General features: G+C 40.6%; 2 protein-coding genes across 3 annotated transcripts; both read right to left on the bottom strand.

The window, feature by feature from the left end:
- Positions 1 to 21: 21 nt before the first annotated feature.
- On the bottom strand, positions 22 to 8548 carry stra6l (STRA6-like). 2 transcript variants are annotated; one of them, XM_030416977.1, is made up of 18 exons: positions 8312 to 8548; positions 7889 to 7964; positions 6343 to 6443; positions 6029 to 6159; positions 5800 to 5920; positions 5580 to 5625; positions 5245 to 5370; positions 4837 to 4910; positions 4555 to 4663; positions 4295 to 4448; positions 3990 to 4065; positions 3793 to 3874; positions 3293 to 3341; positions 2335 to 2452; positions 2124 to 2243; positions 1629 to 1792; positions 738 to 881; positions 22 to 573 (listed from the first exon to the last, which is right to left on the bottom strand). In XM_030416977.1, exons 1-18 carry the CDS (start codon positions 8437 to 8439, stop codon positions 332 to 334), a joined length of 2061 nt encoding a protein of 686 aa, XP_030272837.1. In that variant the 5' UTR covers positions 8440 to 8548; the 3' UTR covers positions 22 to 331. The 2 variants fall into 2 exon arrangements, with proteins under 2 accessions (XP_030272837.1, XP_030272913.1); XM_030417053.1 differs by having other exon boundaries at positions 71 to 573; positions 5800 to 5893; positions 5977 to 6159; positions 8312 to 8382.
- Positions 8549 to 8924: 376 nt separating this feature from the next.
- On the bottom strand, positions 8925 to 12012 carry spink4 (serine peptidase inhibitor, Kazal type 4). Its single transcript, XM_030417187.1, has 4 exons — positions 11863 to 12012; positions 11138 to 11169; positions 10805 to 10917; positions 8925 to 9098 (listed from the first exon to the last, which is right to left on the bottom strand). The coding sequence occupies exons 1-4, from the start codon at positions 11915 to 11917 to the stop codon at positions 9053 to 9055; spliced, it is 246 nt and encodes an 81-aa protein (XP_030273047.1). The 5' UTR covers positions 11918 to 12012; the 3' UTR covers positions 8925 to 9052.
- Between the last annotated feature and the right edge of the window lie 14 nt (positions 12013 to 12026).

Here is a 12026-nt window from a genome sequence, read left to right as displayed (position 1 = left end):
ACACAATGAATCACACCAATAGAGCTGTCACAATTCTTTTTATTTCAAACTCAAAGCGTTTGCTTGCCATGGTACAGGTTCTCAAAATGACTATAAATCAAGCCCAATAATATAAATTACAAATTATAAATGCTCCGTCTGACCTGATCAAATGGTGACTAATTAATTAAACACGTTAACAACGTCTTCTTACTCAGTTGCTATTCCACAATTTTTTGTTTGGTCTTTGAAAAAAACCTTTTGAAAACACAACAGTGTCCCTTGTACAACATGGAAATCCTCTAAAAAATGACATATTTAAAAAAAAAAAAAAATCCAAGAAAATGTTTCTTTAACAGTCTTCTGCTGGTATGACATCAAACTCTGGTGGTGACTGTGATGCTGCTTGGCGACTCTGTGTTTGAGAGGCCATGACCCAAGCCTGCAACACTGCATCTGAGTGTGGAGATGATGATGTCCGTCGTGATGAAGTTACGGAGATGTGGTGCTTTCTGAGCAGGATCAGACGAGGGTTCCGCAGTAAGGTGTAAAGCAGTCTCCAACGCCTCCTGGCCTGACTATTCCCAGGGGATTCTGAATAGAAATTAGAAGTTAAACATGCAAATTATAAAAATGCAGTAGTCATTGTCAGTGGATGGTTGTGCATGTAAGAGCTCTACACACACCCACCTATCCACCCACACTCACACACACGCGCTCTCTCTCTCTCTCTCTCTCTCACACACGCACACACTGACCAGATGGCGTGTTGCTGAATGTTGAATATGAAGATGCAGCGTGTCTCTCCAGCGTGTTGGAGACCAGCAGCTGGCAGAAACACACCATGACTGGATTGTTATGATAGTGGTCAGCAAAGATCATCCCAACCCAGGTGCTATAGCCTGGAACATGCAAGACACAGGCCTACTGTTACATCCACACACTATACATAGGAGATAACACTGTAGCATTTTATAATAATAAACAAGACATACATATCTACATTGCTCTTCACACTATTACTATAGTTGTTGTCTTAAAGGGTAATTCCACCAATTTTACACATTAATGTGAGCTTACAGAGAGTACTGCTGCATATGTTAAAGTAGTATAAAGTCTTTTGTGGCTTGAGAGGAAGCCACATACAATCTGATAAATCACCTCCAGGGATGTAACTCAGTGGCTAGGTTGCATTGTGGGTAATGTAGTCATCTGGTCTAGTACTGCACTCATCTAACAAGGTTGGACAGTTTCAAAACAAATGATCAAGATCGATACAGCAGAACCAGAGAAATCAGCTGTCTGTTCCACACATTCTTTTTCCTTTTCAAGACATGGTCTACATTACCCACCATGCAACTTAACCACTGAGTAACATGAAACAAGACCTATTAATACGCTTTAATGTGTAAAATTGGTGGAGTTACCCTTTAAGATACACAGCAAATCCGCTGGAACACTGTGAAATGTTGCCATCTGCTGGAAGATGTGGTTGCAAGCAGGTTAATACCATTTTCACTAAAAGTATTTACGACAAAATCAAGTTTAGCTGTGTTGTTTTATGGGGGTAAATCTTGAAATATCCCATATATCCTTTAAACAATATTTCATTTTTGTCTCACATGCTTATTAGCTGAAGTTAAGCTTACCGGCATCCATGCCTTCATATCCTCTCTGCATTATGGTCCGGTCTATGCGTGACACCAGCCACGTTCCCGCCAGAATGCTGCTCAGCAACCTCAGTATGCAGTTGCCGATCCCCATCACCACATTGTAAAAAAAGAAGAAGTAGTTGAAGCAGTGGAACGCCTTCCTGGAGAGGAGGAAGAGAAACTGTGATTCCAGGTCACTGTACAAAGCAGGTTGACTTTGAAAATATATTCACTTTTTACCCTTAAGGGGATTGCTAACACTGTAAAACACCACCATAGATGTATTCTGTATCTGCTGGTTTCAGCTGTCATTGAAGCTACTTGACTCTATTAAGTAAGAGAGAAAGTGAATGTTTTATGACTTCAATATCTCATTTGGCCTTTATCACCGGCACTTCCCTTTTCAACAGTGACTTTGTTTGCTGATGTTGGACCTTTGTTTCAGTGTGATGGTTTTATCGCTTACATAAGATGTAGATATAGGCCACCCACCTGTTGTTGAGAGCTAGAGGTTTTTCTTTATCAGTGGGAGACATTTTGTCCTGGAGGAAGAAGATCTGAACCAGAACTACCTGGAGAATCACCAGGGCGATCACCAGGGCGATGGTCAGGCTGAGAGACACAAGAGAAATGAAAATCAATCAACCACTTGGTTATCTAACCACCAATTATATATCCGCAACCACAAGGAAAGCAGCCTTACACTGTAATTCCCAGGTTGCTGAGCATGCTCAGTACCCTGCCATGCTGTATAGGAAGAACCAGAGCATAGACGAACAGCAGGGCAAACAGGAAGTGGACAAAATGGACAATCAAGTAGCCTGAAGGGGAAATGCAGAGGAGACATCCTAAATATCTTATGTAATCTTTATATATCCATGTTGCAGTATGTTTTACTCAGGACTGTTGCTCTGTAACTTTTGATTCTTCTATTCCGCTCTTAAGACTATTCTGTGTGATAGGATCAAAAGCAATTACGCAAAATCCATCCATGCATCATTCCTAAAAAGATTTTAACATGACCAACATTTAGTCAAGTAAAATGTTTTTTCTGCAAACACATTTAGCAGTATGTTACACTTAAAGGTTTCTTGGGTTTTGTGGTTTTCTGGAGTTTTGATACTCATTTGTGGTCTTGATCTTGCTGTTATTTTCAAGGGGTGTGATGACTGAGTGGAGGGCAGTGGATATGGCATCCTCTGCAGATGTGTTGGTTCTAAATGCAAAATGTAGCTATATTTCTGAATTTTTCCTCTACATTTCCGACAAATTTTTCAATATACATACTTATAAGTTGTGATTTTCTCACTTGTTAGCGTGGAAAAGTAAACGCAGAACTACCTTGATCATAATGTGATGCTAAAGCCCTCCTCTGTAATTCTTTCAGAGAAGCTTGGGGTTTAGAAACACCTTTTACAGACTGAGACCACTGACTTAAATCCTAAACCAATAAGCCTGTTCATTGAGAGGTTAGCTTTTGCCTGAAGCTTCCTGTTAATGGATCCTTCCCCTTGACTTATGTAAGCATCTCACTGATGGCATCATTTTGGGAGCAGCAGGGTTGAGTCCCATTACAGCCTATGTCTGTTCAGCTGCTTGATTTTGTGTTAAAAGCACGAACACGTCCCTTTTTCACGTTTTTAAGAAGATGAGTAACTTACCCCACAATGTAAACGCTATTTGCCAACCAGAGTATCTTGTGATGGAAGCCTGTGAACATTCAACGAGAAAACTTTGGTTGTGCAATCCTAAAGTCTATTGAGCCAGAGTGTGTGCGTGTCCTTTACATAATCAAACATTCAAATACATGCTCACACATTTGAATAGATCAGACTTGCGGATGCGTGTGTATGCGAGAGCTTGTGCCTGCGCACACAATTAGCGAGGAGCCCCGTCAAGATGCCTGAGAGCCTAGAACCCCGTTTGTGATAATTATGAAGTGTTTTGGCGAAGCTGGCAGGGTGCAGCAGCCTTATGGTTCCACAATATGAGGACCACACAGAAGATCATACACTGTGATGAACACACACATTTTGATCTATCAGCACAGTTATACTAGGGTGGATCTCACACTGGTTAAGTGAAATCTGATTTGCACTACATTTACTGCCATTTGCTGAATGTGTGTGTGCGTGTGTGTGTGTGTGCGCGCATTACTTACTACACTGACAGCTGAGCTAGGGTTGTGAAACTTCTCAGGAAGAAACCCCTTCTGCCCTCTCCACAGTCTCTTCAAGTGTTTTCTGCGTGGACAGTTATACAATGACACTTCATCTATGTCGGGTCTCATTATAACTGGCTGTTGTAAAATCCTACAAACTTTTGAAATCTAAGTTTTTTGGTTAAACTTTCTCTTACCTGTAACATGCCAACACATGGAGGGTGTAGGCTACTGAGTTGAGACTAGCAAAGATGGTGGTAGCTAGCCAAGACTCTGGAATAAAAGAAATCACAACAAGGCTCAACTTGTTTCACACAGTTTTAAGGATCATAAATAAACAACCACAAATTCATGTTCCAAAAATATATTACAAAATTGCGATTTCTTTGATTTGTTGGTGAAGAGTTGCTTTTTGGCTCATTCTCATCATGAGTAATGTTCACAATCAAGGCAGCCGGACAGAACTGTCCACAAGAAACATGAATCATGCAGACCAACTCACTCCTGGCCACGTCGATGAATTCCTCCAGCTGTGGTATCATGGCTCCCAGAGCTTCAGTCTGATTGCAAGAAGTCACCAGATATTCTAATGTCTCCTTCCACTTCTCTACTCGGTCAAAAGCCACATTACTGACGCTGTAGTCGGCCAGGGTCATCTGTAGAAATTAAATAAAGACACATTTGTAGAGTCATCATTTTCCAGAACAAAGAGTTTGGATGAGACATTTGGTTTGACTTAATGAAAGGGCTGTCAAATTATACCGTATACAGGCCTATGAGGGATATAATGGCAGTGCCGATGATCCTGTTGGGGAACTTGAAGTGGGGGTCCCACTCATACACTCTTCTCTGGAACCAGCTGAGGGGCTTACTGCAGCACAGAAAGGAGGGTCAAACCTGATTATGGGTGTGTGTTCGCATGACAGTGTGTTGCTGCCTTCAAGTAATATCTGAAATCTGGTAAATCTGTCAAAAGTTAAACGTTTTTTGTAAACAGCTTAACACGTGCAGAAAAAAGTGGTTCCGACAGAAGTGAAACTCTACCTGTGTGCAGGTGTTTTCCTCAGCAGGCTCTTAACATGCTGCACCTGGTGCTGCTCAATCAGCTCCTCAGGGTCCTGCAGTTTATTATTGAAGGGAAAAGATTCAAGATTTATTTATTTTATCATTCTAAAACTGGATTATTTAAGGTTAGTATGTAATTGTAGATTTTAGTCCCATATACTCCTGTACCTTCAATTAAAGATGTATGTATTTGATATTGATATTCTAGGTGGATCCTGGCATAAGGTTAATCCTCACACTCTTACATGATTTGTGTGAATGTTTACAACTACAGGACAATAAAACACAATAAAGATGAGAACAAATAAAAGCAAAAATATGATGAAAAAATTAGGAAAAAAAACAGCAAGAATCAATTGAGTCATTTTACGCAGTGGGCACGCTGACCTCTGGTTCTAGTTGCAGACGTATTCGAACAGCTTTAATCAGCATGTAGATAAATCGTCCCAAGAGGAAGATGAGGGAGAGGATGCAGGGCCACTGGACGATAATCTTCTGGTGTATGCCCAGAATCTTTAAAAAATCACACACAAAGTCACCCCATTTGTTCTTTTTCTCCATGATGTCCAACAAAGTACCCACAGGCAGGTCTTCATACAGAGCCCTCATTCATTTAAGCTGCAGACAGAAACAATCATCTGGACGGAGGAGGCTGGTAACTTGGTCACAAGCCACACGGCAACAAGCACCATTGCACTATGATGAGTTGAGTACTCACCTACCTTACCACTGGGACAGGTGAATGTATCCCAGACCATAATAGTGATCCTAAAAAGTAGCACAGATAAACAAAATAAACCCACTCATCTGTCCATCTACAGCACAAAGTCTTTTATATATTGTGAAAGTGTTTCTTTATCATTTTGTGTGACGTGACCATCATTTTACTGTTGAAATAAACCTTTTGTTGTTCTAATCCACATTGTGAGAATAAATATTTACCAGCACAGAGAGTACAGTATTCCCAGCACTGCCCCAGCTGCTCTGCAAGGCGTGGACAGACAGGCAAAGAAGGGGAAATAGACCAGGCCCACCTCTAATGCTCCGATCAAAAACATTATAGCTGAAGGATAAGAACCAGGGAAACAGCACATCAGTCAACATTATTAGATGCTGTACCTGCAGGGTTTGAATACAGAGCCTGGATCTCAGTGTTCAGCAGTCGGAGTACCTCTGGCCCAGGCTGGGACTGGGAAGGGGACGTAACCTTCAGAGAAGAGCAGCAGGACGCTGGAGGACACGGCACCGAATGCAAACCCATATGACCACCGATTACTCAGGCTGCCTATAGTGTCTAAAGGACTGGGACACAGTCATGACAAACACTATAAACACAGAGCACACAGCTGCTTTAAGTAGCCTGATACATGAGAGCAAGAGGAGGAGAGATGTGAGATAATCCAGACTGTTGCCTATGACAACAAGGAAACCTATTCATATTGCTGTGACTTTATATCCTGACACTCGTCGCTGCTGATGACTTACATCACAATGGCAAAACGTCCTCCCAGGAAAGGCAGTCTGCGGTCGATGCCCAGTGTTTTGGCTCTTTTCTGCAGGAAGGAGAGTATCCCCGTGATAAACACCTGCAGGACGAGAAATCAATACAATCTTCAACAATGCTTTGTTTGCATCACTGCAGCTGCTGGCTTTCTGTTGACTTTGAGAGGGGTGGATGGGCCCGGTTTGTTTTTATCATGGCTAACATGCTAGTTTCTTTCTTTAGGTTTCAGAATCACAGTCAGGAGATTTAAACTTGCACAAATGTCAGTAGATGCAGATCCTCCGATCACCAACAAGCTGATCGATACTGTGTGTCCGAGGTGGCAGAGTGGATCACACGGCTGACTTTATAAGATGTAGATCTCATATCTGAACCTTACACTTTGCATCACCAGCTTGGCAAGTGTCCTATCAAAGCAGCTTCAGATCAAGCTGCTATAACTTCAACTCATTCACTGTAGGTGTAGTAGCAATACCTGTGCTGTGTTTCAGATCTGGCACTGAAAGAAAAGAATTGTAGCTCCAACTTAAAAAGCACAACAATAAATTCAGTTAATTTAATTTGTTAACTAACAAGATTAATGAGTTACTAAAAGTTAGTTAGCAAACTTTTTTCCGTGTGATTGTACTGTGGAAAAAAATGTTTTTGAATGAAATGCAAGTTTAAATGACATAACTTACCCTAAAAAAATATATTTTTTTAAAAACTCAATTTATTTGCGCATTACCAACTGAATTTTTTTTTTTAAAGATAACTCTGATAATTCAATTTCAATTTTCAGTGTGTAGTGTTATTATATTTCTAGACACCCTCTGTTATGTGAGTACATCATGAAAACATAAACATAAAATGCCATTTCCCAAATATCACTTTATGTAACACTTCATAACAAGGGTACAAATCATAAACTTAAGTAATGACTAACTTACACATGACCTGGATGATCTGATGAATAAACTGATATAGGATGCATCATAAAGTCCTGTTGCTCAACATTAACACATGATCTAGTTACTATAACCTCAGGAGATCATTAAAGAATGTTGATCCAGCGATATACTTCATACATGAGTTGAAATGTTTAAAGTAAGCTGGATTTCATTTACATAAATGTTTGTCCATGTCACAGTATTCACGTATTTATGTTTGAAAAGCAAGTGTTTACATCCTGCATCTGTTAAAGTCACGATGAGTCATGCGTTTGTTAATCATTAGTTAAGGATATGATTCTGCCCTTACTATAAACTGTTAACAAAAACGCATAAAGCGTCAGCACATACTGATAGCTTTACGTGTTCCTTGTTGTCATGTGAAAAATGAAATATCGTCATTGTTCATTGTTTTTTTAGTAAAACTGAGGGAGCACTCATTTATTGTTGAAAAATTGAACCTTTTTTCTTAAACTAAGTAAACCATTTTAAACCCATTTGACAACCTGACATGTACAATGTCTCAAAGCTGTTATTTTTTGCTGCAGACAGGTTGACACTCTGGATATATCGCAGGTTAAATCGATGGACAACTTACTGCTGGTATGAGTGAAACATGCAGGAAGAGTTCCATAGAGATGCCATTCTCACAGTCCTGAACTCGACTGTCGACCCTGGAGACACAGTAACCATACAGACAGGATGTAATAGTTTGATCTGACTGATCTATACTGTGGGAACACAGGGCAGGATGGAAACAAGGGGGAACAAAGTGAAAGTAGGAATCAGTGAATGGGATGAACAGAGCTAAACTTATCAAGAATCATTAAAACATCACGGCTCAGAGGTCCTAATACATCGACCAGCATCAGCTCAGGTTCAGGTTCAATGCTGCTTTATCTCGATTCGAAGCTGCTCGTGAAGTCTGCGACACACTAACCCGTCCACTGACAGTAACAAGGTAAAGAGCCGCACCGTAACGTCAGCAGCAGAGAGCAGAGTATTCACAGTCTGTACTTACTCATGCTCCACGTGGGTTCCTGTCATCGCCAGGTCGCTGCAGTCTTGAAGGCTCTGTCTCTGCTCTGCCGTAAAGACCGAGGAAGCAACTGGATTCATACCACTTCTCTGTTTCCTGGTTTCGGTCATGTGACTCACACAGTTGACCTTTGACCTCAGTATTCAACACTTTATTTCTTTCTGTTGTTTCATGTCCACTGTCCCAGCGTGTCGCTCTGTGCTCCTGTCATCTTCATGACACACACACACACACACACACACACACACACACACACACACACACACACACACACACACGCCTGAACATTATCGACCGCTGTGTTAATCAGTCTAAGACGTGTAAATATTGGCTCCCAACACAGATAACCAACCGATCATTCACCTCCTGCCTCCACAATACAAAGGAATGCTTTCAGATTATGTTACCTAAAAAACACTTTCTTTGTTTTCTTTCCTTTTTTATTACCTCCAATGCATTCACTCGCTTCCTTCCCTTGATTTATTTAATTTGTAGCATCAGTTTTGGTCTTTTATGCATGACTCAGACTTCCTACCAACGGCAGGCTTAGATTTGGATTTTAATGAACTAAATAAAAGGAAATGTCAGACGGTTGTTTACTGCTGATTGATGTTTATTACTCATCGTGATGACACAGACATTTAGGTGAGCTGGGATCCGATGTTGGGTCGATAATCAGGTCCCGATTGGTCACCTTTGTGGTGACATCATCTCCCAGGCAGGTCAGCAGCTCTCCTCTTTGGCGATCAAAATGTCAATCTTGGTTGTTCTGCAGAGAGGATCAGAACACGTCACCGCTGTGATTCAATCTGTTTTGCTCAGCTGGGATTATTCCAACTTTAAATCAACATCGGTGAAAATTATATCAAATATTGTGACGAATCCACCAAATCGCAAAGAAAATATGAATTCTAAGTTCAAACTGTCTACCCTAAACAGATAGTACATGGTGGCTTGGAGTGCCTGACAACCATGACTGATAAAAAAAAACTAAGGAAAATGTTGTCAGTGTGCAGAATGAATGGGCAGATTGTGGCTGTAGAACCAGGCTGTCACAGGCAGAGCCGGTTACCCAGGGAGCCCAGGCTGTGTTCTATTTTTCATAAAAGAGATGTTGAGACAGAATCTCTCTTCATGATACAGTAGTATAATAATCTGACAGAGGTTATCTTTGAAAATACTATATTCTGTGATTCTCAGTTTCCCTGAACCTCAGAGAAAGAAAACTGGGGAGAAAAGTCAGTGGCAAGGATTAGCTGCAAAATATCAGTGTCGTACAGCCAAAAGTCATACTTGAGCAAGAGTGACGATATTGTGTTAAAATATTACTTTAAAAGTGAAAGTCGGCATTGCAAAATATACTTGACTAAAAGTTGTATAGAGTCTGATATGACATGTACATTAGCATCAAAAGTACACGTGAATTATACGTTTATTTATTGTAAAGTGTATGCTTTGTACTTAGTGGTTAGCCGTCCATAAACTTAGTCTATCACTAAATCCAATATTCAGCATTTTTAGGATTATTGCAGTCAGTGTGTGTTTGTTTTCTTTTAGTCAGATCGCTGATAAAGTAAATACATTCAAAAATACACTGATTTGGCTCTGATGCAGCCTGCAATCTGTAAAGTTACTATTAACAAAAGTTATCAAATAAATGTAGCATTTGCCTTTAAACGGAGTGGAGTGGAAGTATAAAGTAGCGCAACATGTAAATACCCAGGAAAAGTACATATACCTCAAAGCTCTACTGAACCCTGGTGCTTGAGTAAATGTACTTAGTTACATTCCATCACTGCAAAGTACAAACTGGTGCTATGAACTAAAAGAAACAGGCTCTACAGCAAATGTTTCTCAGTGATTCACAGTGTGCATGTTTAAAATGTATCTGTCGTCTTCGTTATATATACAAACTCTCTTGTTTATTTATCAAACGTTGGCAATAATGTAACGCACATGGCAATAACGATTATTTGAATATGATAAGAAATCACACCTCATTTTAACTCACTGTGTCTGGATGTAGAAGTACATTTGAGCAGCAGTGGAGAAGTCAGTGGAGATAAAGTGGTAAATGCCATCAGTGAGGATTTTTATAGACATTAAATTGTGTGCAGGGATGAGAGACAGAATATCAGAAAACAGACTTTTCCTGTTATTAGGCTTCTTTGTGATTTAAAGAGGTTTGTACGCAATGCTGCAAGATCTCATGAAATTTTGTGCTTTTTCATGATTTGCTCACCAGAGACGTGACCAGCGTTTTCTAGCACTGACTAATGATCCCCTGCTCATTTCCAGACCAGGACATGAATAATAGACTGAACTGGAAAGCCGCCAGTCATTTGAATCAGCTTCTGTTTACGCTCTGCTGTTTCACCACCGGGGGGCGACTCGGTGACTTCAGCCTCCATAAAGTTGACTTTATATGACCTCATGTGTGAATGCTGTGAGGGTGCAGCAGCTGTGTGTACTTACTGTCTCTGGACACACAGGGTACACTCGTTGGCGTAGGTGTTGCCATCGCTGCCGCACACCGGAGCGAGGTTCAGGGGGCACGCCACGATCTCCTCCATTTCAGGACAGGAAGGCTGCGAGGACATAAAGCAAGCTCACCTGTGATCACCTGAGAAGACAGCTCATACACCACATGAATTTGAATTACACACTTTTTTCCCTCTTTAATCATGATCAAAACACCCTCTTCTATGCACGCACGCACGCACGCACATACACACACACACACACACACACACACACACACACACACACACACACACACACACACAGGGATGAGTCAAAATGCAGCACCTTCCTCAGGAGTCCAGATTTCTTCTCAGCATCTATAAAGAGAGCAGATGACTGATAAAACCGTACGTGTTGAAAAGAGTTGACTCCATACGTCATAAACTCCTGTTTATGAGTAAGTGAGTCAGCAACCCTCCTGATCCAGAGACTAAAATATCTTTGTGCAAAAGTAACATTACAGACGAGAATATAAAGTTATTTCTGTTCTGGTTAACACACTACAAGTAGAGTATAAGAGTGCCTACTAGGGCTGCAAAAACTTTGTTTTCCAGATATAAAAGACATGTTAGTTTGGCACAGACCACAACACACATTGCATTGTCATGATTTAGGTAGTTTTCCCACTAATTGTGAATCAAATCACAATCATAACATCTGTCAAAATTACATCATATGTTCCTTTTTTACATATTGTACACCTCCAGTGCCCACTATCTAATATGAAATTGCATTAATTTAAAGGTACAATGCTCATAATACCCATGCAAACAACTTTTATATAATTCTGTTGCACTTCAACATGAATGTGTCTTTTTCTTTTGTTGACTATCAAAAAACGAAATCTCCTCTGACATGATTTTTCTCCACGGACATGAAATCCTTTTAGGCACAACATGTAGAGAAACTGTTAAAAATTGCACTCTACTCCTTTATCTTGATCTGTAACAGCCACTTTACAATAAATGTATAAAAAAAACCTCAAACAGAGCGTGTTTTTCTTGTGTTACCTGCAGCCACGCAGATGAGCAGAAGTCCCAGAAAAACAGCTCTTCCAGTCATCATGTTGGTGAATGAATAACTCAGACTGACCGAAACCTCTGTGCGTGTGTTTGCTGGCAACAGACTTTGTGTGTGGGGCGCGTGTGTGTGTGCGCGCGTGGGAGCACAGCAG

Source organism: Sparus aurata, chromosome 1, assembly GCF_900880675.1.
Source record: "Sparus aurata chromosome 1, fSpaAur1.1, whole genome shotgun sequence".
Taxonomy (NCBI): domain Eukaryota; kingdom Metazoa; phylum Chordata; class Actinopteri; order Spariformes; family Sparidae; genus Sparus; species Sparus aurata.
Note: the sequence above shows the minus strand (reverse complement) of the source record. Positions and strands in the feature narration are given on the sequence as shown.